We start from the raw sequence: 27,558 nt of genomic DNA, 5'->3' as shown, positions 1-27,558 counted from the left end.
CCCTCTCTCTTCTGCCCTACATCAATGTATTTCTTCAATACTTTCATTATCTATATAGCCCTGCCGCAATCGTCTTGGTCACAAATTGAAACACATTCAACCCTTCTGATTGGAAGGCCCGGGAGCCGGTAGTCTAGTTTTACGACGACGCAAGGCAGAGTCAGAATCAGCATACTGTCACCTACAGTACAGGACATGCATCATGTCACACCTCATAGACAGAGAGAGATTTACAGATTTAAATCTGAAGACAAATTTAATTCACGCTTTATGAGATCTGATTTCATGCTCAGCAGGTTTGTGTGCACCGCAGATGATAACACTGCGGTAATCATGCAAGGCCATGCAATTTCATTGAGAATACAATCCTGTGTTTCACGTTGTGTTGCATGTTTCCATCCATACGATATATAAAGGAAGCATATAATGTGCAATTGCTTTAAGCTTTATGCTTTATTATGGGCCAACTGTTGAGGCAGGGGCAATGTGAGTCACCTTGAATCGTCACAAAAATGCTCTACTGAGTGAGTGATGTGTGTTGTTTATTCACAACTATGCAAATTATTCCATTTCAGCTTAAGCCTCGCAGTGGTCCTCACAATATAATGTTATTCAGTTGAGTACAAGGATAGAAAATTCATGGTATGAATGAACACAGTAATAATTAAGTGTCCTTGGACAAAACAGGGAACACATACAGTATGAGCTCTGAGGATGACGTTCTGTAGCTGCCCCTGACCTTTAGACACATTGGGAATCAATTAAATATCAAACACATATCTATTCATGTAGTAGTATCTATCTTAATCATTTAGCAAAGTCACGAGAAAAAAGGCTCAAATAGATTATGTGGGTATTTGGGAACAAACTGCAAAGCAGATAAGCAAAGTGCGAAGACGCCAACAAAAGCTCCAAAAGTTACAGTATATCAAGCACAGATAGTGGAGTGGACACCAACACTGGTGCAATAAGGCAATCCACAGAGCTGTAGAAAAATGAGGACATGAAACTGTGCTTTGCTGTCTGCCAAAGTGTCTTTTTGTAACTACCACCAGGATTTGCCAGAGTCAGACATTTTAAAATCGTACACATAGGGGCTTTAAGGATAGGACTTGTTGATGAAAAGAGACATTGTCATACTTTTTAAACATATTCAGATTTTCTTTATTTTAAAACAGCACAAATAGTATCACAGTAGGCGGTACAGAACAGGAGCTGTAGATTAAATAATACAACCTTTTTGAATTTGACATAAAATTACTTAATGTGTAGTTGCAGCTACAGAGCTTGTGTACCCAACACACTTGGTCTAGTTTTCTCAAGTCATGCCGGCACATTTCCTAAAGTGCATATTTTTGTGTGTGCAAGGGTGTGTGTTGTTTCCGTGCTCTACATTTTTGCATTTTTGTTTCTGCATGGTTGCGTCTCCATGCTGGCATTCTCACACAGCGTTGGGAAGTGTAAAGCAGCGTCTCAGGAGACATCTTGTTGAATTCACACCATCTGAAAGATGAGAAGGAAAATAGCTGGCTTAACGATCAGAAGTACTTGACATCTCTAGCATCAGCTGTGGTATCAGCCCTCCTTCTTATACTGACTTATATATAGATAGATAGATATGGATAAAGAACTGTCAGGTCTGTGTGCTTGACAACCAAAGCCAGAGGGGGTCTAAGATGTAAAAGACGGGAGTTTCTTCCATGCTTAACAATCACCAAGAGCAGATTGAAATCTTTGAATCCAGGATCACGATTTTCTATATTGTACTTTATAATGTTAGAAATAATATCGCTTGCTTTGTATGAAGCTCTAGCTGCAGAGGTACAGACTACTTTTAGTTAAATTGGCGTCCGGGGTAAAGGAAATCAACCCGTTCTCATTCCGAACTCGTAAAATAAGGACATTTGGACAGTGGCTGTCAGTGGCTGTCAGCGTCTCATGCGACGAAAAAGGTGTGTAACGCACCGGGGAGAGCAGCAGTGAGATAGGATTTAGCGAGTAGTATGTAAGGGCGAATTTCCACGTAAAGAGGTTGGTTGGGGTGGTGGTGGATGGGTCAAACACAAGACTTTCATCCAGGAGAGTGGTGTTCGTGTCCCGCTTGTCATGCTTGCAATAGTAATTTTTTTCTTACCTCCCGCGTGTCACAGAACCGTACGCCCACCCACGACCCTTTCCTAAACCCAACCGTCCCGTAGTTCCCGTGTGTCACGGAACCGTAAGCCCAACCACAACCTTTTCCTTACCACATAATTGCGTCAAAAGGGACGGCAATAGTCCCAACAAAGCGCGTTTACTTATAGCGCTAAAGGGACGGCAATAGTCCCGACCAAGCGAGTTTACTTATAGCGCTAAAGGGACGGCAATAGTCCCGACCAAGCGCGTTTACTTATAGCGCTAAAGGGACGGCAATAGTCCCGACCAAGCGCGTTTACTTATAGCGCTAAAGGGACGGCAATAGTCCCGACCAAGCGCGTTTACTTATAGCGCTAAAGGGACGGCAATAGTCCCGACCAAGCGTGTTTACTTATAGCGCTAAAGGGACGGCAATAGTCCCGACCAAGCGCGTTTACTTATAGCGCTAAAGGGACGGCAATAGTCCCGACCAAGCGCGTTTACTTATAGCGCTAAAGGGACGGCAATAGTCCCGACCAAGCGCGTTTACGTATAGCGCTAAAGGGACGGCAATAGTCCCGACCAAGCGCGTTTACTTATAGCGCTAAAGGGACGGCAATAGTCCCGACCAATCGCGTTTACTTATAGCGCTAAAGGGACGGCAATAGTCCCGACCAAGCGCGTTTACGTATAGCGCTAAAGGGACGGCAATAGTCCCGACCAAGCGCGTTTACTTATAGCGCTAAAGGGACGGCAATAGTCCCGACCAAGCGCGTTTACTTATAGCGCTAAAGGGACGGCAATAGTCCCGACCAAGCGCGTTTACTTATAGTGCTAAAGGGACGGCAATAGTCCTGACCAAGCGCATTTACTTAAAGCGCTAAAGGAGACTTTTAGCGTCAATAAGAATGACAAAGGCACCTGACCAAGCGTCCATATTTTACGAGATGAGTGTGAGAACGTGTTGAGGAAATGGCAACATTCACATTAAGATTACCCAAAACCAACTACAAAATAGAACTCTTTGACAGCAGGTCTCTTTGAAACCAGATGAAACAAATCCATCTTACACATTCATAGTGTTCACCACCCTCTCCTCTCTCACCAGACATTGTGTATTTGTTTGTGCTTGCATGCAAGACGATGTACTAGATTACAGTTAGTAAAGTAATCCACAAGCTGCTGTTAAACTGAACTAAATCAGATGCTAATTACACACAGATTGCAAGTGCAATTTTAAATAATGGCGTAGGGCAGGTACGAAAACCAGACACTCAGAGTCAATAAAGGAGCTGATGATAAAGTTTGATGATTACTTAAATTAGGGTAATTTCCCTCAGTGCTAAAACAGAATTAGTTATAGTTCATGACTTATTCTTTCAATAATGATACCTGATGTGTAAAATAATTAAGACAAGGATTTTGTAATGTTAATTAACAAATCTAATAGTATGGTAAGTCTCTAACTTTACATTGGCATGGCACCAAAAATTAAGCAAATACATAATTTTATGACCACGTAAATGCTGGAGGAGTTGTATCTAATCAAGTGGACCTATTGCTGGCAATAACTTAAGTTAGAAGTTGAAAATGTAACAAGCAGTTACATAACTTACATGTCATAGCGGTCTAAAATAGGGTGACCAGACGTCCCCGGTTTCCGGGGACAGTCCCTGGTTTCGGTGACCTGTCCCTGGCTGGAGCTGTCCCCGGAAATGTCCCCGGTTTTCACTGTGACTGACAGCCCCGAAATTGGAATGAAAGAAAGAAAACATTGACCAAACATATAGTCGCGCTAACTCGCGCACCCTACACTCGCAAACTCAAGCCAGAGCAAGCGCTGCTCAGAGCTCAGAGATGTTCTAGAATGTCCATATTTTACGATGCTAAAATTACTGTTTATTTACATGGAGTCTGGTGGGTTTAACGAATGCAATTTTGCAGACTTTTTATCTTTAAAAAAAGGATCTTACTCTAACAGAAAGATCGACCTCCTTTCCATGATGTTGTCAGACACTTAGAATATTAATCTGAGTCTGTCAGCGGCAAAACAAGCACTTTTGTGAACGTAAATGCAAGCTGGACAATTGACGTCCTATTAACTTACATTGTAGCTTGTTTCGCCGTTGCCGACTGCAGCGATCTCGTTTAATACTGGACCAATGTCAAAGGAAAATATTTCCTCAATACAAAATATCATGCAGCCCTACCACCAACCCTCCATAGGTTTGGTTCTACAAAAGACGATACACATTGTTACGTGCCTAGACACGATAGGGACGTAACAAACATGTAACAATAAACTCAAGAATACTCATTCACTGTTAACCTAAGTTTTATCTATCACTGCACATGCATAACATCCCCTCTTTGAAGATAAAGGTGGGGTTAAAAATGTATGAAAATACAGGGGCACTGTCCACCCTTGCAACCCCCTTAGAACTGCCCCTGGAAGAAGGACGGTTGCCAGTGGAGATTTCGTATTCCCAGCATGCATTTATTCATTTGTCTTTCAGTGTGATTCTAACTTTAACGTATGAAAAAAAGTGTTCCCTCTTTGTGCCTGCATTCATTGGGCTGCACAACTGCCGAGAGACTGCTAGAATCTGTGATTTTGGAACAGTTTACCTGTTTGGCAGGCTAATTAAAGTTTCCTCTTTCAGGGCCAAAGAGTGGCAGTGTCATTAATACCCAACCATTCCTGGTTCCAGGTGCACAGCAGGGTGTTGGCAGTTTGCTACTGATAGCCCTCTCCTGTCAGCTTCTATTGAAACACACACGTATAGGCAGAGGTTAATTAGCTGCAGATGTGTCCCATTGACCAGCTGGGTCGCTCCTGTCACACATGCATCTCAACCAATGCTCAGTCTCCACCTGGCTCACCACAGCGACACACAACATTAGAGCGCACCGCTTGTTTAACTTCCTTCAAGAATCACAGACGTATCACTGAACAGCATCAGCGTGGCTGCTATTCCTGTGAGCTGCAGCTGGTGAAAGTGAAGACTAAATTATACTCATAGTGTGCCATTGGGTGCACATATATGGATTCCTGAGTGTATTTCTGATACTCTTCTTCATATTTCCCTCTGCCCACAACAACAGAATCTATTCTGCATTCATCTCTCTTTAAATGGACAAAAGCACATGAAATATATTGTCCTCTAAAATGATATCCCCTCCCTCCATGGGTGAAGTCAGCAGCAAACGCAAAATGACTCTTGCAATAAAGCTTAATGGATCCTGATTGCTGAGGCCAATTTACCTTCCGCCCGTATATTGCTATGGACAGGGATAGCACGCAATCAGAAAAGAGGAGGGCGAGAAAATAACGGCAACTCATATTGATTGCAGCTATTCATCCGGTGTGCACCCCAGTGTGACTAGGCTTTCTAAAAATATTTATACAAGTGAGTAGCAAATGGATTAAACATTAAAAACAATAACTTTGTGGTTTTATTCCTCACTATCTGGCAATGCTTTCTCTTATTTATTGTCCTGTTTTCCATCGAGCATCTGAGCATGACTTGTGACTGTGCCCACATACAGACCCTAATGGATCTGGAAGGCCCAATTTATAGTGAAGGATGGGTCTTGTCAGCTGGTGCTTAGTGAAGAATATGGCAGTGGGATGCAGATTATCCCAGAGAAGTGCAGGCTGGTATGCTTACTGCTTGCACCCACCCTCCAGTGTCACAGGTCATTAACTGGGCAAGGGTGGCAGACAGGGCCAGACAATTCTCCTGTCTCGTCTCACAGTAGCACATAGCTGGCTTCCTCTCTTTGTCTCTGTCTATTCTTCGTTTGTCTCAACTTTTCAGTTCCTTTTCTCTCTGTCTGCTGCTTATTAGTTTCGCATCACCAGACCTTCCTCCACAGCGCTGTGAAGGAGGGTCTGGCTACTCCACATAGCATTTTGGGATGGGAGAAAAACGTGCTCTGGTTTATTGGCATTTCGTTAAACCAATTACAATCGTCTTGGGCTGTGCTGAGCTCTGTACGGTGCCTCTGCAAAATAGCCTCGGGAAGGAACATGGTGTGGAACATGTGTACGTTCAAAGATTGTTTTAGTCGTGCGACAGAAAACTCAGATTGGACAGACAGTCTAGCTAGCTGTCTGGATTTACCCTGCAGAGATCTGAGGAGCAGTTGAACATAGTCCTCAGAAATCCATTGTGGTTTAAGGTGCCAACAAAAAAAAGTGGAAGGTATCGGACATCCAGCCGAAAAGACATCCGGCTGAAATGAAAGACACACACTGAACAATCCCTGAAGTGGAACGTCGTGAATATAAACTAGCTGCTTATAGCTTGTGTCCTTTTTATCTTTTTTTACATTAATTTATGATCAAGCGAGTTTGCATGTGGGGTGTGAGGGGGTGTGGCTCTGTGCCAGGCTAGCTCAGGTTGGTTCTCTCACTCTTTGGAGGAAGACGCAGGCACAATGGAATTCTCGTAATTGCGTTCATGTTTTCCTCACTTATGTCTCACTTATTAAAAAACCTGCATTCGGTACGTATACTGTGCTCAGATTAGTCAAAACACAGTGTGTAAAGGTACTTCACTGATCAGACACTAAATGCACATCAACCGTTTCTAAGGCATGCGTTTCTATTTTTTAATAATTATTTGCATCTGCATTTATAAATTCATTATTCAATAATCCAGTTCATGATTTGAATATATTGTGTTTTGTATAAAGGATGTATTATCCCAAATGTTCTAGACAAAGTGGAAATTATGTAAATATAGCTCACATGCCTCCAGCCTCACATGAGACTGAATGGAAATGACGATAAACATTTAAAATGCGTTTATAGCTGAATGAGACAGACTCTCCTCTACTCCCAGATTATATTATTTATAATATGGATAGAAAGGGGAAATAACAGTTCATGAAGAGAGAAACCTTTCTAATAAATGAAGAAGGTTGTCTATGGTTCTTTTGTCAATCCAACAGATCCACTATTTTTAACTGGATAGGGAATCTGAAAACAAATTAAATCTTAAACCTGTGAGTTTTGAGGTTGGTTCTGTTATTGTGTGCGTCAATTTCGGTATAAAACTGCAGTAGTCGGAGCATTCCGATCAGCTGCAGCGTCCAATCTGTAACAGATTATCTAATAAAAGAGGTTTGTCAGACCGGTAAATTATCCTAACCATTCAAGGTCAATGCCAAACCTCAACCATCTCTGCACAAGCATTGGAATGGCCTTCATGATGGCAGACTGGAGCGATTTGCAGGTCGCTTGAGGAGCGAGGAACAATCGGATAAGGGACTGGCATGTATCCACAGAGAGCCAAGCATGCTTCTCACCATTTATAGGCAAAAAACCATATTTTTCCACTTAAAGGTACCATCACCAAAATTGCTCCACACTCAACCCCAATGTAAGTAAATATTTCGCAGAACGATCGCAAACTGTAAACAATGTAAGAGCGAGATGCAGCACTTTGTAGTCTTATAGTGTCATATTGTACAGAACAAGGTGATGACATATCTCCAGAATGACCTGCGGGTCCAGCGGAGCCAGCTGGATATCGGAACAAACAGGAAACACATGCTCCACTTTCTGTAACATGCTTCGGATGAGGGAGTGACTTAATATTCGCAGGAAAAAAGTGTATGTCATTATGCCTTTAAGTGCTCATATGCTTTTTGGCTTTTCCCTTTGCTTTATAGGGCCCTATCTTACACCCAGCGCAATTGACTTTGTACACCAACGCATGTATCATTCCTATTTTGCACCCGACGCACATCGGACTTTTCCCTCCACAGACTCACATCGGTAAATTAGGGAATGAACTTGCGTTCCCGGGGGCGGTTCAGCAAAAGAGGAGGCGTGTTCTGGCGCAAACGTTCCCTAGTGCTGTTTTGCAGTTTCAGAAAACATTTGCGCCACAGACCAGGCCGTAATGTAGAGTGCGCACAATGCGCATACACTTTGCTTCTCTCATCTCACGGACCCAGCAGTTCCCATTTTTGCAAAACATACATACTGTAAATACAAGGAAAAATATGACCTTGTTTTACACAACAATTCATGAATCATGGATGTGTTGATGACATAAATGAGGAAATATAAGAGGACTTCAGGTGATGTTGAACTGCATGTGCCGATGCCACTTAACCCAAATACCCCAGCAGCAGCACGGGAGAGGAGAGACAGAAGAGCTGCATCGTCTTATAGTGAAGTAATCTCAGTCTAATGTTAGACTATATTGCAAAAATATCACCATGCATTCATAACCTTGTGATTCAGTGAGAGTGAGCCTCAAACATCGGAAAGTATGTTTTTGTGACATTTCTTTTTTAAAACTGCCCATGTTCAAACTGTACACAGTTAATTTCTTGCATAAAACCATTCAGAAATGAATTTAGTTGTGAAATAGCAGACGAAAAAAGCAATCAATTCTAGAATCTCCCTGTTCGGCAGTGGCTCATAGAGATTCGGCGTGTCCCCTTTTTTTCGTCTAGCCGTCACACATCCAGGTAGCGATGTGGCCCGGGCGGGAGGAAGCCGGTTCAGCCTGCTGGAGAAGCTGCTACAGCACGTAGCGATGTGCCCCGGCCCCGGGCAATGGAAGGGAGGGAGGGAGCCCGGTTCAGCCTGCTGGAGAAGCCACTGCAGTGCGTAGCAGCCTGTCTCCTTCCCTTGCCCGGGGCGATGATGCCGAATCTCTAGATGAGCTGCAGCTGAGCCTCGCATGATTGAATGTTAGCTTGTAGTTAGATAAAGTTGTGGGGAAATGAGTGGTGAAATAGCAGATGAAAATTGTAAAAGGTTTCCAGTTGTTGCCTGCTGCTACTACGGCAAACTCCCGATCTAGATTCGAGAATTGATTGCTTTTTTCGTCTGCTATTTCACAACTAAATTCATTTCTGAGACTGTTTTAAGCGAGAAATTAACTGTGTACAGTTTGAATACGGGCAGTTTTACAAAAATGTATGGCCAATTGCACATTTGCTCCGATATGTTGTCGGACTTGGAAGCTCCAGTCTTAGGTGACAGCCAGCTGGCGGTGGCCGGGATCGCTTGCTTACCGGCGGCCAGTAAGACTCACAGCAGCCGCTGTCAGCTGGAAGTGGTTTCAGACCCCCCCACCAGCCATTGGGCCACGCCTCCTCCTCCATTTAAATTGACACCTGTCACTTCTAAATGAAAAGCTTAATGTTAAATCTAAATCTAAAAGGTGAATCTTAAAATGTCAATGTCAAATGTAAAACATAAAATTCAAAAGATAAAATGTCAAATTGAAAATTATAAAGGGGAAAGGCTAAAATAAAATGATTTCTTTTTTTTCTATGTGTGACTTCATTCTCTGCTCAGGACACTTTACTCTTTAAATAGCAAATATGTGTTTACTGCTGTATTAATGTTCTGAATGTTGAGTACAGCCCCTTTAACTGCTCAATAACCTTTTTATCTTCTAAAATTAGCATTTCATTATAAGGTGGAGTATTGTGGCAATAAATGTCTGATCAAAACCCAACCATATGTTGTATGTATTGCAAAGTATAATCACATGAAGCTAGCTTTAAAGACATGCATGTTGCGATCCAATTTATTAGCAGGCCCTCACGCAACTGCACACAACTACTAAATCAGTTTCACAATTCTAAGAGTATTGTTCTTTCAGTGATATGTACAAATATGGAAAATGTACAAAAGAACAAACAGTGTGAAAAGATCAAATAAAGAGATACATTACATTTTGTTTAGAATTCAAGCAACAGAATTATGTAAAATAATAAAACAATATGGTCACATCATCACAATTTGAAAAAATCTTAAAACAGACCCATTACCCATTATTCCATTACCCATATAGTAGTCTCTCTTTGCCAGACCCTCCTCCAAAGCGCGCTGGAGGAGAGTCTGGCTACTCCACACAGCATTCAGGGATGGGAGGAAAACGTGCTGTGGTTTATTGGCATTTCTTTAAACCAATCACAATCGTCTTGGGCGGAGCTAAGCACGGGGAAAAGCCGCGGTGCCACTGCAAAATAGCCTCGGGACTAAACTTCTTTTGGTGGAACATGTGTACGTTCAAAAGTTGTTTTAGTCGTGCAACAGAAAACTCAGATTGGACAGATAGTCTAGCTAGCTGTCTGGATTTACCCTGCAGAGATCTGAGGAGCAGTTAACCATAGTCCTCAGAAATCCACCGGAGTTTAAAATGCCAACACAAAGGAAGCCAAGGGAACGGATATCCAGCCTAAATGTGGAGGATTTTCTGGGGGCAAAACAGCAATCCCAGAAGTGGAACATCACGGATATAGACTACCCATATACTCTAGCTACAAGGTTTGTCCTGCTGTTAACGTCTAGTTTGTTATATGTGTATATTTTTTTCTGTTGCCGTTTCTTTGATGACCAAGATTGACTTTTGATTCATATAGATGTGTGTGTGTGTGTGTGTGTGTGTGTGTGTGCGCGCATGTGTAAGCACACATCATTAGCAATTTAAGCCACTGTCTCATCTAATGACAGCCCTCCAAATCCCAGCCCCACTGAGTTAAACGATTATGACCACTCGCCATGAACGCAGGTGGAAAACCTGCTAATGGCCAGCATACCTCTGTGATGGAGCAGTTGGATGAGAGTGGTAGTGGAGCAAAATGACTTGAAAGTGCGCGGTCCAAATGGTTTTTTAATGTTTGTTTCTAAAGCTTTACCAGTTGACAACTGAGGATAGTGTCATTGTCCGTCAATGGGAGGCAAGTGATGGGAGTCTTAGTACTGTAAGTACCATCTCTTTACAGAAGCGTCCAGAGTGTCTGACAATTTAGTCTCTCTCTCCGTCTCTTTCTCTCCATTATAGACACACACTATCTTTTTATTGCTTCTCACTGCCTATTGATTCATATTTCTTTTCTAAATTTAATGATTTATCGATAGCATGAATTATTACTAACTGCACTTCCCATTGTAAACCACAGACGTATCTATATTGGCCTGAGAAGGCTTGAAATATGTACTAAGAATAATTAAGGTCCCATTGCACCGGTCTCTTTGTGATATTTAAGAGAGAATAAAGGAACATTAAACCTCCAAATAATAGCAAAACAATATGTTAATGCATGCAGCCTTTTATTGATTATAATATAAGTTAAAAATAAAAAGTCTGCATTTTCAAATTCATCTTTAAAGCAGTCCCCCGACAAGTTATTAGAGTCGATGATCACCCCTCTGTACAAACAGCTGACTTCTCGTCTGAACTGGCCTGTTCTACTTCACAGCCATTTCCTTTCTGTCTCCAGCCAACCTTCATGCCCTTGTTTCTCTGTCTCCTCTCTTTATTTCTCGTTATATGACGGAACTCATCGCACCGTGTAGCTTTCCACCCCCTCAGCTCACCCTGAATGAAGACGAGTGTCTGGGTACATTAAGATACGCTGCTTTGCCTTTGCTCCACCTATCTGTGGCTCTACTCCAGGGCCTGTAGTCATTAAAGCCCTAAGAACAAGAGAGCTGACCAGGGATCACTGCTCAGGTTGCGTGGCCATATTAAACTGCATGGCACGAAGAGGGACACGGGTCCTTTATAGCTGGTGAGATAAATATAACTCCAGCTATCCCCAGATTACCTTTCTTGCACTACATTTATACTGGATTTGTGATTTGACTGTCCGTATTAAAGGCTCCATCCAACCAAACAACCCTGACAAATTAAAAGTTTAACATACAATGTAAATGTGTAAATTTTTGTATGATACAATTATAAAATCATAGCACATAGAGCAGGGAGGTTGAAGCTGATGAGTTGGTTCAGGCTTCAGGTTTCAACTTTTAATTTATGAACAGAAAATGTTTGGTGACTGGCAGTTGAAGCACTTGTGACTAGGGGACGGGTCTCGAGACCTGGTTCTATTAAGGACCCGATTCCAAATTTCTCAAAACCCGAAAACCAATAAGGGCCGAGCTTATCGATACTGTTATCAAGACTACTGGATCGTATAACGTTATATCTAAAAATAGATATGTGCGCAAACCGGAAAAATGAATTACGAGCACAGTGTGTGCGTAAAATCCATAGGTAAAGACTTCCCACCGCAAATCATACAAAACATAGACTGGCTACTAAGAGCACCGCTCTGTGGGCCGCTTGATCCTCATCAGCTCGTTAAAACAAAAACACAGACAGAGACAGAAGAAATCAAACAGTCACATACTCACAGTTTTTTGCAATCTTGTCTTTCCAACAAATAATAGAAAAGTATTGATAATGTTATCAATAAAGACTTGTTAAGCAGTCTCGCAAAATGGTATCAACATCAATAAAAATGAACAATTCCCATCCCTAGTTGTGACTGAGGCTCGGACGGACATGAAACATGAAGTTTTTTTTTATATTTTTTGGGGCATTTTAGGCCTTTATTTTCATAGGACAGATGAAGACATGAAAGGGGAGAGAGAGGGGGAATGACATGCAGCAAAGGGCCGCAGGTCAGAGTCGAACCTGCGGCCGTTTCGTCGAGGAGTAAACCTCTATATATGGGCATGCTCTACCAGGTGAGCTACCCAGGCGCCCAAAATACCTGGATATTTACAGATCTGAAGCTAATGATTTATTTTTTGAATCTGGATAAACATTACATTTTCCTGAATCCTGCAAGCGTTGTTTTGTTTTCAATTGCAATGGCCACATTTGCTACAGTTCTGACTCATGCCTCTGATTCCCAACTAATAAAACTAACTTTCTGTCATATTTGCTGAAACTGACCCTATGTTCCAGTAGAACTACATGAAGCAGGTAAAAAAAAAGATCCAGCTCCTCTGGCTCCACCTACAGCCTGTAGTGCGAATTGCAAAAATCTACTGCTCCCTGTTCAGATGCACCAATCAGGGCTGGGGGGGGGTCTAACTGCGTGTCAATCACTGCTCATGCACACGCATTCATTCTCCCTTGTGGGGGGAGGGGCTTAGGAGACCGTTTTGGGCTTTAGCAGAAAGGGTGGAGGGACTGAGAAGTTGTCGATGTTCAAGTTCTTTGGCTAAGTCCTGGATCTTCACAATCCTACCTACAGCACCTTCAAGTATGACTTTATTATTTACTCAAACTTACATCGTGTTCATGTTCACTGTTTTTTGTTTGGAAGCGGAAGGTATCTTTTCTCAGCAGACTGACGTGTAGCCATCCTGTCTGCATCACCTTCCGTCTGCACAGAAGCTGCAGTATCTATTGCTAAGAGCACTTCACTTTTCAGTCCTTCCAGGATTTCGCGATGTCGCGATCGCACCAATTTACGCGAATTCAACCAATCACTGGCAATTTTGGTGCGACTCACAATTTTGACCAATCACCGCAACATTTCCGTAAATTTGACCAACAACCTGAAGTTTCCTGCGACTTCAACTAATCACAGCAGTCCCATGTGCACTCTAAGAGCCACTGACCAACGGGTCAGTGGCAGCAACGGGTTGATCATTTCCTTGTTTGTGATATGAAGACGAGGCGTGTGTGTGACTCCAACATCTCTTGTCGCCATATTTGTTTGGAATGGATTCTGGCTGTGGCACAAAAATATGTCTTTGTTATTTACAAGCAGTAGTCCCCTATTAGCACAATACCAGACCTATTTAAAGCAATGACAAAATGTAGAAATATGGGAGCAATTCTATCTGGCTACTTTTCTAAGTTGAGGAATATTGAGGATACTAAAATCAAACTTTTAAATAGGAACTTACAGAGCAAGAAATACTTCCAGCTCTTTAAACTGCCTCTGCCCCATATGAGTTGCTCCTCATGTCGGATAGATCAGCTCACATTAAAATGTCCAAGTCGAGAGTAGTGGAATTGGTTATTTATCTGGCATTTCAACTTTATTCGAGGTAATGAAATAGAGAGCGAAAGGAAGGAAGGATAGACAGAATGAGAGAGTTGGGGAGTCTTAAGTATGTGACATGTGCTCTGCCCTGCTGAATCAGGGGTTGCCCTCTGTCTGTCTCCATCCAGGTCTCTTTCCACTCTCTCCGTCTCTTTCCTCTATCTTTCTGTCAGTCCTCCATGCCCTTCAGGCACTTCTTACTAAACCTCTCCTTATCACTTACCAGAACTACCCAAACTCTCTTTTGACATGTCCTGCCTCTCTCTCTCTCATACTCCTCACTCCTGCCTCTTTCTTCATTTCATTGCGTTTGGGAACAGTTTACTCTTTCTTACCTCCTCCTCTCTTACTCATTCATCCTTGCGGCGAGCCACCCTCCTCTCTCTCTCTCTCTATCTCTCTCTCTCTCTCTCTATCTATCTCTCTCTCTCTGTCTCCCTCCTTCATTCCTCCTGGTTTCCAAAAGCCCCAGAGGCATCAGTGATTCACTGGCTGACCTTCCTCTGCTACATCTAAAGTCTGGCTGGCTCAATTTCTCCTTTACATTTCTGCAATTGTCATCTCAGTCAGTCCTATGTACCTTTTTTAAAAAATGTCAACTTTCACCTCGTCACTGGAGGGTGGGGGGACTTCAGGATGCTGATGAAGTCCTTAAACGTACAAGCCATCATCGGGTATGCTTTGACGTCTTGATATATCATCATGCAGCGTATAAGCTAAGCCTATAAGTTTATTTAAACCAACATTATTAGCTTGTAAATTCCATTTTTTATTTGAATTCTCTGTGATTAAGATTTTGTGATGTGTAATGATGAATTAGTATTTAGGGAGTTGCAATTTACATGGTGACTAATGGGCATAAAATATCATATCAAAATGAAATGTATCTCTTTGACAGATCAGTACCCTTGGAAGCTGATGAAATGAGAGCAAAATTTGAATTTTCCCACAAAAGGTTTTGCTACGGGAACACGTACAGCTTAGAGGTATCCTCACAAGTTTGAGTTTTGTTTCTGAAGTTGTATGATGACAACGTGCTCAGCAAGAAGAGGTCAGTTACAGGTTATTTTTCTTTTAATAATTAGTTTGAACTCGACACCACAGGAAATAAGAGCATTTGATCTCGGCTCTGCAGCTTCTTCATTTACGTTAATCATTGTGTGCCCTACCCGCTGATCCAGCAGACAGATGCTCCAGCTTGAATAAAGTTTGGTAGCAGAATTGTGTTCGACCGTGTATGAACAGTAAATGTTCGATGTTGGTGTCTGAATCAGGGTTGAGAAATCCATTCTACAAGAGGCAGGAGGATCTAATCATTTTGTATCAACAGGACCCTAAATAGGCCTGAATGCAATGCATCCACACTACATTATGCTTTTTGAACAACGGGCCAGGTCGTGCTCCTTCTAAAGCTGAACGACTCTCTTGCTTTTTATTCTATTGCTGGTTAACTAGAGCTTTTACTTCTACACTTTTGCCTGCAGCTCAACACAACAAGCTCACCTTTTTTATTGATATTTTTCAAAGCCTTTCTAATTATGGAAAAAGCACAAGCTAAAGTACAAGCATGTTGAGGAAAGGTGGGTACATCAAAACATTAAATTGCATCAACTCACAAAATAACACCAGTGTGTGTGTGTGTGTGTGTGTGTGTGTGTGTGTGTGTGTGTGTGTGTGTGTGTGTGCGTGTGTGCGAGCGTGCGTGTGAGTGTGCATGCGTGCATGTGTGTTTTTAGCTGACGGCCATATTCTTAGTGATGTGACCCTGATGATGATTGACAGCTCCCTTGTAGGCGTTTTTCCACATTGACTCAGAAGTTGTTCTCCCTGTTGAACAGATTGGACCAGTTGTTCCAGGTCTAAATAATACTGACTCCCATCTCGATCCAAATGTTACAATTTTGGATAAACCACCATTAGACTTAGACTTTTGTGTCCCCAAGGGGAAATTCTGAACGTAATGGACAGCATGCGTATAGAGAAACAAAAGTACAAACATATCAGAATGACATGCAGGGAAATAACACAGACAGGAAACACGGACAAAGTGGCAGTGCCGTGTTTAATCTGGGTCTTTTGTTTAGGGCTGCTATGCCTGCAGGCACCATGCTTTTGCCATAGCGAGCTGTTTTTGCACTTCCAGAGTGCAGGATACTGAAATGGCAGTTGGGTGTGTGTTGTCCTGTGCTATAGTGGTTGCGATGCATGGGATGGCCTTTAAAGGTGCTCTAAGCGATGTCACACGTTTTTTAGGCTACAACATTTTTTGTCACATACAGCAAACATCTCCTCACTATCCGCTAGCTGAACACACTGTTAAAAAAACGCGGTCTCTGTAGACAGCCCAGGCTCCACAAACTGTCAATAACAAAAACAGTTAATCAACTTACTTATAACCTTTAAGCAACATACATTCAGGTTGAGTTCTCTGTTTTCCTTCTCAACTTTTGGACTGATACGACTACCTGGGATTCTGTACCAGTTCGTTTTTTTCTGTAGCCGACTTTCTCTAATAAAAATATGAATTCAGTTGTAAAAATAAGCCCAAACCTATGTATGTGCGCGGAAGGGAGGGGAAGGGGACGAGATGAAGAAGAGGGATGGGCGAGCTAGCCTCTGTTTTGTTTTATAATACTTTGAACGTCAACAAGAAGTGACGTCACCCAACATCGCTTAGAGCACCTTTAATTTGAGATCTGAAAGTGTTGGTGCGGGGAGACTGATACATTAGTATTACTGTACATTTCAAATGTGATCTCTACTGTAGATTGTACACAATTTGTCTTCCAGCTTTCATAAACAATCATAATTATGAATACACTTCAGGCACATATAACGCTAATATATAAGGCTCCCAAAAACTAGCCTATAAATCTAGACACACCCTAGCGGCAGCAAATGTAATTTGCAGCCAGGGTCAGTCTAGTAACTCTCTGTTGGCTTGCGTGCTGGAAAAACCAAACTCTTGCCGGGCCAATCACATTGTGTATATAGTTGGTGGGCGGGCTTATGGCTGCTGCTGGCGAACAGCGGACTTTCGAATCTGCTGCTGAATACCTGGAGTTAAGCTTTTCTTTGAGAAAAGAACAAAGAACGGCACTGAAGTCATTCTTAAAAAAGGAAGATATGTTCGGAGTTTTGCCAAGGTGAAAGTTTAATCTATTAACTAGCTCCGCTACCTTCTTCGTTGCTCTGCCTGGTTGTAGCGCTATCCTATTGCGTGCATAGAGAATTTGAAAGACAACAGTGTATCCCGCCCCTCGGATTGAGCCCTGCCAATGGTGAGTTCCCAGACCCAACATCTTGATGTGGGTCTGGCTTGTCAGGCTACCCAAAAACATCGCTAATGTAAGATGTGTCCTTGTGGGGCACCAAAAGGCTCAGACACTTAATTTAAGACTGAAATTGATTTGAACCCAATAACCCAACATCAGTTTAAAGTAGCTTTGTTATGGGTGGAATTATCTGTCTCATTTTTGTGTGCAGCGAGCAGGAAATAATGTGAGGGATGTTACTGTCAAATGGAGGTGAAGACTGCATTTTCATTGCCTAACAAAAAAAACAAGAGCAGTGAGTTATCGAGTGTGTGTGTGTGTGTGTGTGTGTGTGTGTGTGTGTGTGTGTGTGTGTGTGTGTGTGTGTGTGTGTGTGTGTGTGCGCACTTTTGCTGATGTCTAATGGTCAAAATGAAGGAAGGTGAGTAGGTAAGGTTGTAATGAAGGGATGGAGTGAAATTAAAATTGAAAAAGTCATTAATAAAAAGTCTCAAAGTCCCTTTTAACAGGCTTTTTGAAGTTTACTGTATAACAGACGCCTGTCGAAAGGTGAAGTTTTCAGCATGATTTAAATAAATTGGACTCAAAGGTTATTCTACATCGGCTGAACAGTCTGCTTAATTCCTTCTTTTGTTTGATTTATTCTGCTTTTGTCTGTATATTGTTGTGAATGTCAGTGTGAGGTCAGGGGAATGTGAGAAGCATTTGCATCCATAGACGATAATTTGGGCAAGTGTGATGGTTAAAAGGGTGTGAAGTTTTTTGTGGTTAACACTGGATCTGTGAAGCTGCCATTTTCTTCAACTGTTGTTCATTTCTATCTTCAGCTACACTGATGAAGTGACGTTTCCACACTAAAGAAGCAGCAGAATCCCAGAGCGAGACAGAGAGGAATATGGAGAATTTGATAATGAGGCAGTTCATAGCACATCCAAAGAGGATAGAGGGTTATAGAGAAAGCAATTAGGATAAGAGCTGAATGGAAATACTCATTCTGCACTGCAAAAAAAGTCAAAAGTCATAATTCATGTATGTTTTTTTGTGTATATTCAACCAAACTCTTTTCACAAAATGATCACGTTTAGCCTGTGTTGCACCTTTAGGCATAGAGGGAAAAAAGTGAAAAGGTGCAACACCGCCTGGTTTGGTACTCAATGGAATACTGCCAGAACCTCAAAACATTATTTTTTTGGGGGGCATTTTTAGCCCTTTATTCGACAGGACAGCTGAAGACATGAAAGGGGAGAGAGAGGGGGGATGACATGCAGCAAAGGGCCGCAGGTTGGAGTCGATCTCCCACTGCATTGAGGAGTTAACCTCTGTATATGGGCGCCCGCTCTACCAACTGAGCTATCCGGGCGACCCCTGCAAAGATGTTTGAATGTGATATTAGCATATTTTAAATTACTCAGATAGCTAAAGTTTTTTTTTTAATTATTTAATTAATTTAAAAAAAATTTAAAATGTGATACTCTTATGGTAAAAAACTTCATTTGTTTACATGTCTCGTAACATAGATACATTTGAATCATGTTTCTGTCTACCTGATTCATGCTAAGTCCAAAATTCACTCTCCTTTTAGCTCCTCCTTTTGGAAAAACAGCTGGCTCTTCAGCTTTTTTGGTCCACTTCTTTCATCTCCTAGTTGCTAGCTTTTTTTCTGTCTGCTGTTTGGTGCTGGGCAGGCTGAATACAGTGATTAGAGCGCTGAGACTAAACTGAACAGTAAATGGGACCCACAAATAAACCAAACAACTGACAGAGGCTAAAAAGCTTTGAAGAACTGCAGAGTTGGTGATAAGTCTCCTCTCCAATTACACGTTTAATGTAAAAAAGTTGGTCAGCAGAGCTTTAAAGCTTTTTTTCCCCTCTCTCTCTCTCTTTCTCTCTCTCTCTCTCTAAAAGTTACACCATCCTGCATTATGAAAATTACTCCAAAGTCTGTTAGTAGTTTTCTTGTTCTGTGAGTGGTTTTTTTAGGGAAAGTAGATCATCCTCCCCGGGCCAGTTGTTTGGACCGCTCTGATTTGTGGATGCAGGGCAGACAGCTCAGATGAGAGATGAGTTTCTGTCAGGTCAGAAGATACAGATACCTTGTTGTCATAGCAACCGCTGCAGGCAAAAACAAAAAAGAGAGGGGTTCAAGGGAGAGACAACAAATGATGAAATGATGGAACGGGTCAGTGAAAGATGCCATTCAAATTCAACAATGACTGATACTGGCATTCAGCAAATAGATTGTTTGGGGATTTTTAAACACATATTTCTGCTCCGCACACTCAGGCATTAATCTGTCAGACTGTAGCGTGCTACAGGATGCTCCTCTCAGCTTAGGACAGACATGACCTGAAAAAATGGAGGAGATTTGAATAACAACTAAACCACTTTGTGGCTGAATGCTATTATTTTCCTAGCTGCTGAAATTTTAATTTTTCATGAGCACTTTGCATGTCAATGTTTTGTTTTCTTTTGGAAATGAGGGTACATTTAAGGATAGTCAGTTATCTGCAGGGTGCAAACCTCGAGGCAGCAGTTATTGCAGCTTTGTCAGTAGGATGACATAAATGTTCCAAATACGTTGTTTTGCTTCTTACCACATAAAAAGCAGCTTTTGGGGGGCAATGTTAAATTGCATTATGTTACTATTATGACTAATAAATACACATACTGCTAGTGCATGCTGTTACATTTTTATTTACTTCATTCCACAAAATCAAGCTATGATCCCAATGGATGTGTACACGCACCTGCAAAACCTAGTAAACAACAAAATATTGTGTAACACAGAGCAAGAGTGAGCCAGAGCGAGAAACCCAGACTCTGTGTTACATCACATGATTGGGTGACTATTGAATTTCATCAAGGCTGAACAGTGGACAATGCAGGGCGATCATTTAGTTTTCCCCTCTGCCTCCTCAGATCCGAAAAAAAATCCCGCTCTCCAAAGAGTGCTGCTGAGCACTAATTGGAAATAGCATGTAGCGCATTCTCTGTTCTGCACACATGGAGAGCGAAGCTATCAGTCAGTCTGAGATTTGAACATGATGCATGCCCATCTGTAGAATACTTCCTTTTTTATCTGACAGAGTGATATAAAAGAGATGAAGATTATTTGTGTTTGTGTGTATTGCAGTGCACTTGGAGACACACACACTATCTGTATTCAACAAGGCGACACTGGAGAATTTGAACACAAGATACATCCTATTAGGGTAACTACCGTTTTTTTTTCAACCTGGGCCCCATTTCCCCTAGCCTGGTCCTACCAGACTCTGGTACATTTCATTTGTACAGAGAGTCTGGCCACTCTCCACTGACAAGTGTTAACTTCCTTGAAGGCGGGTACTCTGTTGAAGTTTAAAACTATTGGATCTGACCAGAGCCACTCTGGATCTGCCCTAACCAATCGCTAACGTTTGGTCGTGACGTCGGCTTAGCATCGCTATTAGCCGCTCCTTCACCACTAATGGAGCAAGCTGGAAAATCAAACTTTTCCCAAACCCCGTGGGGAGGAGGGCCACAACATCATGGCCACCAACACAACTCAGAAAGGTTCTTGCTAGGGCTTTAACTTCTGGATATTCTGCAGGGTTGCCACAACTGAATGGCTTCGCTCGCATCTTTCTCTGCCGCCATTACGGAACTACAACTCAAACTAGCGCACGACCTCAACGTCATCGTTCTCAGCCACTCCCTCTGTTCGCTGATTGGACTGCCAAAGATTTGGCCGGAGAAAACCCAAGAATATACCGCAAACCCAGACTGTGTACTGAATGAAAATGAAAATTGAGTGGAAGTACGTAGGAGGGCGGAGCCAGGTTACATTTCCCCATGCATTTGTGTCTAATAAACTGCTGTGACCAAAAATCTTTGAAATTGGTCAGAAATGACTCAACCCACTATAAAGAAAAAAATTGACGATATCAAAAAACATGGCTACATAGCTAAACGAAAATCATATTTGAATAATATTTTTTATTTTGCAAGTTTGAAAAAGGTTCCTATACAAATGTTGTCCACTAGTGGGATTGACAGTTATGATACAGAACAGGGATTTCCATCATTCCAGGAAGTATTTCCCAATTAAAATGCAAGGTGTCTCATGATGTTAACTTCACAGTCTCCCTCCAGGACTTCCTGTCATTCCTCACCTGTCCTCCACCTAGTAATTGGCTCCCATACCATAGCACACATTGCATTCCGGTGCTAGTTCCTGTCACCAGCATGTTTCAATGCACAGGGACTCTGGTATTTTAAGAAACTGACAAAATATCTTCTTGGTTTTGATTCTCTTTATCGGATGATGTCAGGGCTATACTTTTAAAATGTAGTATCTGGGGGATTTGTTCTTGTTGAATGATACAAGACTTGTGTTGTGCTTTATGTGGCAGATTGTGGCAGACAATTGTTTGCAGCATAATCATTTATATATTGAATTGTATGCTTTTTTTTTTTAAAACAGACCATTGCTTTATCCCTGCAGCAGTATATTTAAAGTTTAGTAATCCCAAATAATCTGGACATATATATGTATATGTATGTATATGTATGACATTAATTAAATGACAAAAGAACAGTAACTAACAGAATATTATGAAGCGAGCACTAAGCCTTGCAGCATACCACATGTAATTAATCATGCTAAAGAAACATCATTTGCAAACGAGGCAGACATGTTTCTAATGTATGAGATATTAATTAGCAGTAGTTTTGGTAGTCCCAGAGATACTAGCCTCAATCTTTCACTTGAAATGACATAATCAATTGTGTTGATGACAGTGGTTTAGTCATACAGCATTGGCGCTTTCAGCATGCATTCATCAGAAGATGATTAGGAACCCTGAAAGGGTTCATTTTGAGTTTTCTCTTTTTATTCAAAAACTCTTCCTTTCTCTCACGTTCATGCTTTGATACAATATGGTGACATTAGAAATATTTTTTGAGTACATCAGTGAGGCCCCAATCATGGCCACAGCCTTTACAAGAGAGGACGAGAAGGCAAGAGAAGAATAGACAGAGCTGGCCGTTAATAGCACATCCATGTTTCCGTCAGGAATAAAAGATAATTTTGGCACGCACTAATTTTTTTGTGTAGGTGGATTTCCTGTCCTTTCCTCATGGTTAGAATTTAAATAACTTGATTTGTCTGTCAGGATTTTACCCGGTTTGATAACTTTGATAAATCCAGAGGGCTACTATTACGTTTGATGATGCATTATGATATCACAACACCATTATTTTCATATATTCATGGCAAAATATGATACATACAGTAGCATTTTCAAATGAGTGTAGTCTGTAAATCAGTGGGGGTTGTGTCCCAGTGGAGGTCAGCTAATCTGTTTTTCACTGTGAGGCTCACTCCAGAGGTGGGAGGAAGGAAGCACACACACACACCCAGCCTATCCTCATCACCATGTGTGGGTCCACAGGGAGGGGAAGTAGGGCGACACGCTTCAGACTCCCTGCCACCCACACCTGCCTCCACTTCAGGCTGTAGACGTATACACACGCACAGTGAGGAGTATCTACTTTCATATAAAATGCCTTATTGGTTTGCTTAGTTTCTTCATCTGAGTTCCTGTATGTTGTGTCGTTTATTTGCCAAGAAAATTGCAAATGAGAAGGATTAGAAATGTCAAGGACATTTCAATGGGCTTTACAGTCCATGTATGTCAGCTTCAATGTCCACAAACAGCAGAGATATACAGCAGTTTTAACAGCACTAGTCTGGAATATTAGAATAATAAAATAGTATAATATATTATACTCTCATTTTCTCAACCAATGGAGCCATTATGAAGCATAATGTTTAATAGCAAATGTAGATTTGGCAAAGGCTTTGGTTGTATTTAAATATAAAAACTTGAAAATAAGCTTGGCAGCGTACTTGAGTACATTGACTTCTATACTGTACTTTAAAGTAAATTATCTAATGCATTATGACTTGTATGACCGATAATGATTTAATAAAATATGATGCATAATAGATTAAATAACCTAACATTATTTAACGTAGATCAAATTTGCTCCACCTCCTCCAGCTACAACATTAAAATGCTGCTTACATGTAAATGCATCAGTAATATTGATCCAAAAATAGGATTTACAAATCTTTCCTTTTGAAAGAATTCTGTTTGAGAGTATCACACATATTCTCGGCATGTTCTAGCTCTTGATTGCAGCTACTTCACCACTGAAATATTCAAATTTTAGACTCTGTGTTTTTGTGATTGCACCATTTCATCAAATGATGGGGTGTGTCCTCATTTCCCCAAAATTCATATACTTTGGAATCTTTGAGATCTCCCCTAGCATTTCAGAATGAAGTTCTGTGGGTAAAGCTTTTGAATGCAGGAGTTGTATTTGGGTATTTTTACACTGTACTTATACTTAAAGGGAAACCCTCACTCTTAAAGGACATATTTGTGGAATATGTGGAATAAATTCAGAATTGAGCCCAGGTTATCAGAGGCAAATACTAATGCGTGTCTTTCACCTCAACATTATTACTGTAGTTCATCATTTCTGAGTCAGAATTCTAGCTTCCTCCTAGTGTGCCTCTCTTTGGTAAAGCTTTTCTGATGGGAAAACAATATCCTTTTTTTGTGAAAATGTATCCCAGCCTGTTTTGGATTCAGATGTGACATCTGCAGTGGTATCTGTTGGCCAACCTAATGATTCAAAGGCCATCAGTTTCCACAGAGCACATTTAACATATGACACTTGGGTGGCCCTTCCATTTACAGTGGTTTACAGTAGCAGGAGTGCATACATCTTGAGTATGGGTGGCCCCAATGGGAACTGAAGCTCATATCCTGACAGTGCTGGTGCTGATATATGCTCTACCCACCAAGCTACACAGAAAATGAAATCCCTAACCTTGGCAGCTTTAGTGCTAGGCTCTACTCATTGAGCTCCTTGGGAAATTGAGTTTCTAACCCTGGCAGTAGCAACACTTATAGCTCTACCCAAAGGGCTGCAAAACTGCAGAATTTCAAGGACAGATAACACACTTTCATTTTCCTTTGGCTTTATAGAGGTCAGTAAGCTAAACAATATCTATGCATCTATGCACTTGTGTTATTATTTAGCAATTTAAATAAAAGTTTCATCAAATTACTATAACGGATGGTCATTTCATTTAAGAAGAACATTCCCATCGTTCAATTAGGCAGCCAAGTGCACCAAGCAGCAACATTTTGCAAATGTTGTGAGAATTAACTGTAGCGTTATACTTTTATTTTTTAAATCCTCATTTAGTTTTTCTTTAGAATTGAGGTTTTCATTTTAAACAAATGACAACATAATACAAAGTCAAGACCCAATTCCAAGCGTCTTCCTGAATTTTCAATCTCACATTTTAGGGGGCAATTATGTTCAATAATATTTTGGTTTTCAGGCAAAAAGACTTTAATTTTTTTTAAAGCCATCCCTGGTTTACACTTCAGTCTGCTTTTTTATGTACATATCAAATAAATTAAATGGCATTCATCGTCATACAAAAAAAAGTACATATTTCGTTTGAGATAATACTACATTTTCTTTTTTGTGCAATTTCTTTATTAAATGTGGTATTTTTTAGTCCTGCTAATGTCTGTCCTTAGATTCTACTCTCTTGGTTTTGTTGGTTTGCTTTGTGAAATGTTGGATTATTCATTTTGATTGATTGTTTTGAGAAATGTTATGATTTGCAAACTTTGCATTCAACCCACCTTAAGCTGTTCTTTCAGTCGCTGCTCATCTCATCCAATGAATTTAACATTGTTATAACTTTCTTTGAGGGCTATAGTCAAACTGTCAGTGGTTGACCAATATATGGTGAACCAAATGTAGATTTTTCCACAGGCTTTCAAGTGAGAGTAGCGTTTATCTTGTTCATCTTCTCCTGTCCGACATCGCAGGCGTTTTTGAAGGGAGAAATCAAGAAGGCAGTGGTGAGAGGTCTCGGGGTCATTGGTAAAGTGAAAAATGATCCGCTTACATCCAGGCTAACATTGCCTGATAAGATTCGGGACAGATTGGACAGAGCTTTTCGCATTAGAAAGAACAGCTCACCTAAGATGTAGGGCAGGGCCACTCAGGAGATAAAGTCACCGTCAGTGTGGTAATAGCCAGCAGTGACACCACCGACATCAGCACTTCCTCTAGATTATGTTCTTACACTCAGCGAGAGTTACATTTCTAGTCCTATAGAGCCCAGAGAAGCACCTGTAATCCAAGACACTGTAGTAATTATTATGTTTTGAAAACCATAGCTTTCATTTTTATTCAATTTTGTTTGTGTTTGTTTCCTTTTTCATTAAAGCCAGATGAAACAATGATAACCAATTTAATATATAACCATACAAAACAGAAATTATGAAAAATACAATATAATATAGAAAGGTAAAATAAAACAATTTCGAACCTGAAAAGTCTTAATTTATGCATTAATGGAATTGCAAACCATTGCACTACAATGGTCAATTTTGCATATGTTAGATGTTTCACCTACACTCTACTCCTTGAAATGCTAGGCTGGAAAATTGCTGCAAAAAGTTTATTGTGGCTTTACTGTCAAAATGCGAGCCCTTTACATGACCGCTTGTTTTCCCGGTATGTTTTACACAGCAGAATGCACACAAGCTCTCACATTTATGCTGTGCAGGCATCAAGGATACACAGTGTTGTTTGTTCAGCTTTTGGCTGTGTGTGTTTGTGTGAGTGTGTGGATACTCTTATACTTATATCTTCGTGACGACCAACTAGAGTTTTAGGCTTTGAGAGTCGGGACCTCTGCTAGCATAACACACCTAAATCTGCAATTAGCAGTCAAGTTGCATTGTAGGTAATGTAGGTGTCAGGTTTTCACAAGTACTGATTTTGATACTTTTTTTAACAGTTTATCGTGAGTCATCGACAATATTTTAGCATTGCTAATCAGTGCAGTACTCTTTTAAGTACTGTAGTTCTCTATAACATAAAATGAAAAAAAATGAAAAAAAACATTGTTAGGTATTATCTTTTAAAAGTTTATCACAATCTCAGCTACTGTGATTCAGCAGGACTGTGTGGGTGTGATCAGATTTAGTCTCACAGTGACCGGGCAAAGTGAGTGAACAACCCCACAACTATCATCAGATTTGCCTTCACATGTTGCCAATACTTGATTTGTGCATGGGAGTACGTGACATCAACTTTTTGCAAAATAATTCCATTGCTTAGGGTGTTCAGTGTTGTTTGTTTAGGTCAATGTAAGGGTTTGGAATTACAATATTACTGAGGGTCCTCACAAATACAGCGGGGCAAGTGTGTGTGTGTGTGTGTGTGTGTGTGTGTGTGTGTGTGTGTGGGTGTCATTTCTTGTAACATTACTAGCATGTGCCTTCTGACTCCATGTGACGGCAGATACAATCCCGATACAGCAGCTTACATGAAAGAACAACAAGTCAGTGATGATCTGGCTATACGCTGTGACACAATGCTAACGCACACAATTCTTAATAATAACTTTATTTTCTCTCTGTCTCTCTCCCCTCCCCCTCTCCTCCCTGCTGCCTGAAACAACAGACCACTTGGGCATCGAGTTTATGGGTAAGGAAGCTTTTCTTATCTCGCATCTGCATGAGTCACGACTGTAAACATCACAGGCTTCATATTGGATCAACATTGTGTTTTGTAATTGCTTACATACAGTACATGCATTGTTCATGACACCCAGCAAATAGGACACGTGGACATGCCTAATCACATATGCCGTCATTATATCATTTGACATGTGTTGAAAACAAATGGCGTCCCTATGAATGTACACTCACATTTTCACAACCAACAACCTCTCCCTTTGACCACGCTCTACAGTCTTTGAAATATTAGCCACTGTCTTTATCCCTCTCGTCTCTCCTTACACATATGTAATTATATATCATTCTGCACCATCCCTATCTTTATTCTTTCTTTCTCTCTTGCTCTCCCTCTGTTTCTCTCACACACAATTGCTTATGAAGTGTCCCTTCAGAATTCCAATGTGATGCAGTCTCCTTGGAAACAGTGAGAACAGATAGGCGGGCAGGGTACAGTCAGGGAGTTTTTATGATGTTGGCTCTGTTACCATATGCGTGTGTATGTGTGCACATGCATGGCACACATTCAAAAGTGTGTTTCTGAAGTCCTTAGTTTTTACTTGTATGAGTTAGATGAGAGTCTTCCAGTCATTGTATGTTGAATATTTGTGTGTTTCTAATGCACATGGCTGCGAGGCTGTGCAGGGCGGATGCCAGCGGCTTCTCCTAGTCGTTGCCAAGCTCCCCTCTCCTATTGCTGGCTCTGCTTGCAGCTTCATAGTTGGGTATCA

At 41.1% G+C, this 27,558-nt stretch overlaps 1 protein-coding gene across 1 annotated transcript in view; it reads left to right on the top strand.

The window, feature by feature from the left end:
- The window catches only part of nrg3a (neuregulin 3a), a 402,653-nt gene that overhangs the window by 342,930 nt on the left and 32,165 nt on the right, over window positions 1-27,558 (top strand). The window contains exon 5 of the mRNA XM_078273801.1: window positions 26,775-26,798. Coding sequence (XP_078129927.1) covers window positions 26,775-26,798 — 24 coding nt within the window. The remainder of the gene's footprint in view (window positions 1-26,774; window positions 26,799-27,558) is intronic.

The sequence above is a fragment of the Sander vitreus genome, chromosome 17 (assembly GCF_031162955.1).
Source record: "Sander vitreus isolate 19-12246 chromosome 17, sanVit1, whole genome shotgun sequence".
Taxonomy (NCBI): Eukaryota; Metazoa; Chordata; class Actinopteri; order Perciformes; family Percidae; genus Sander; species Sander vitreus.
Note: the sequence above shows the minus strand (reverse complement) of the source record. Positions and strands in the feature narration are given on the sequence as shown.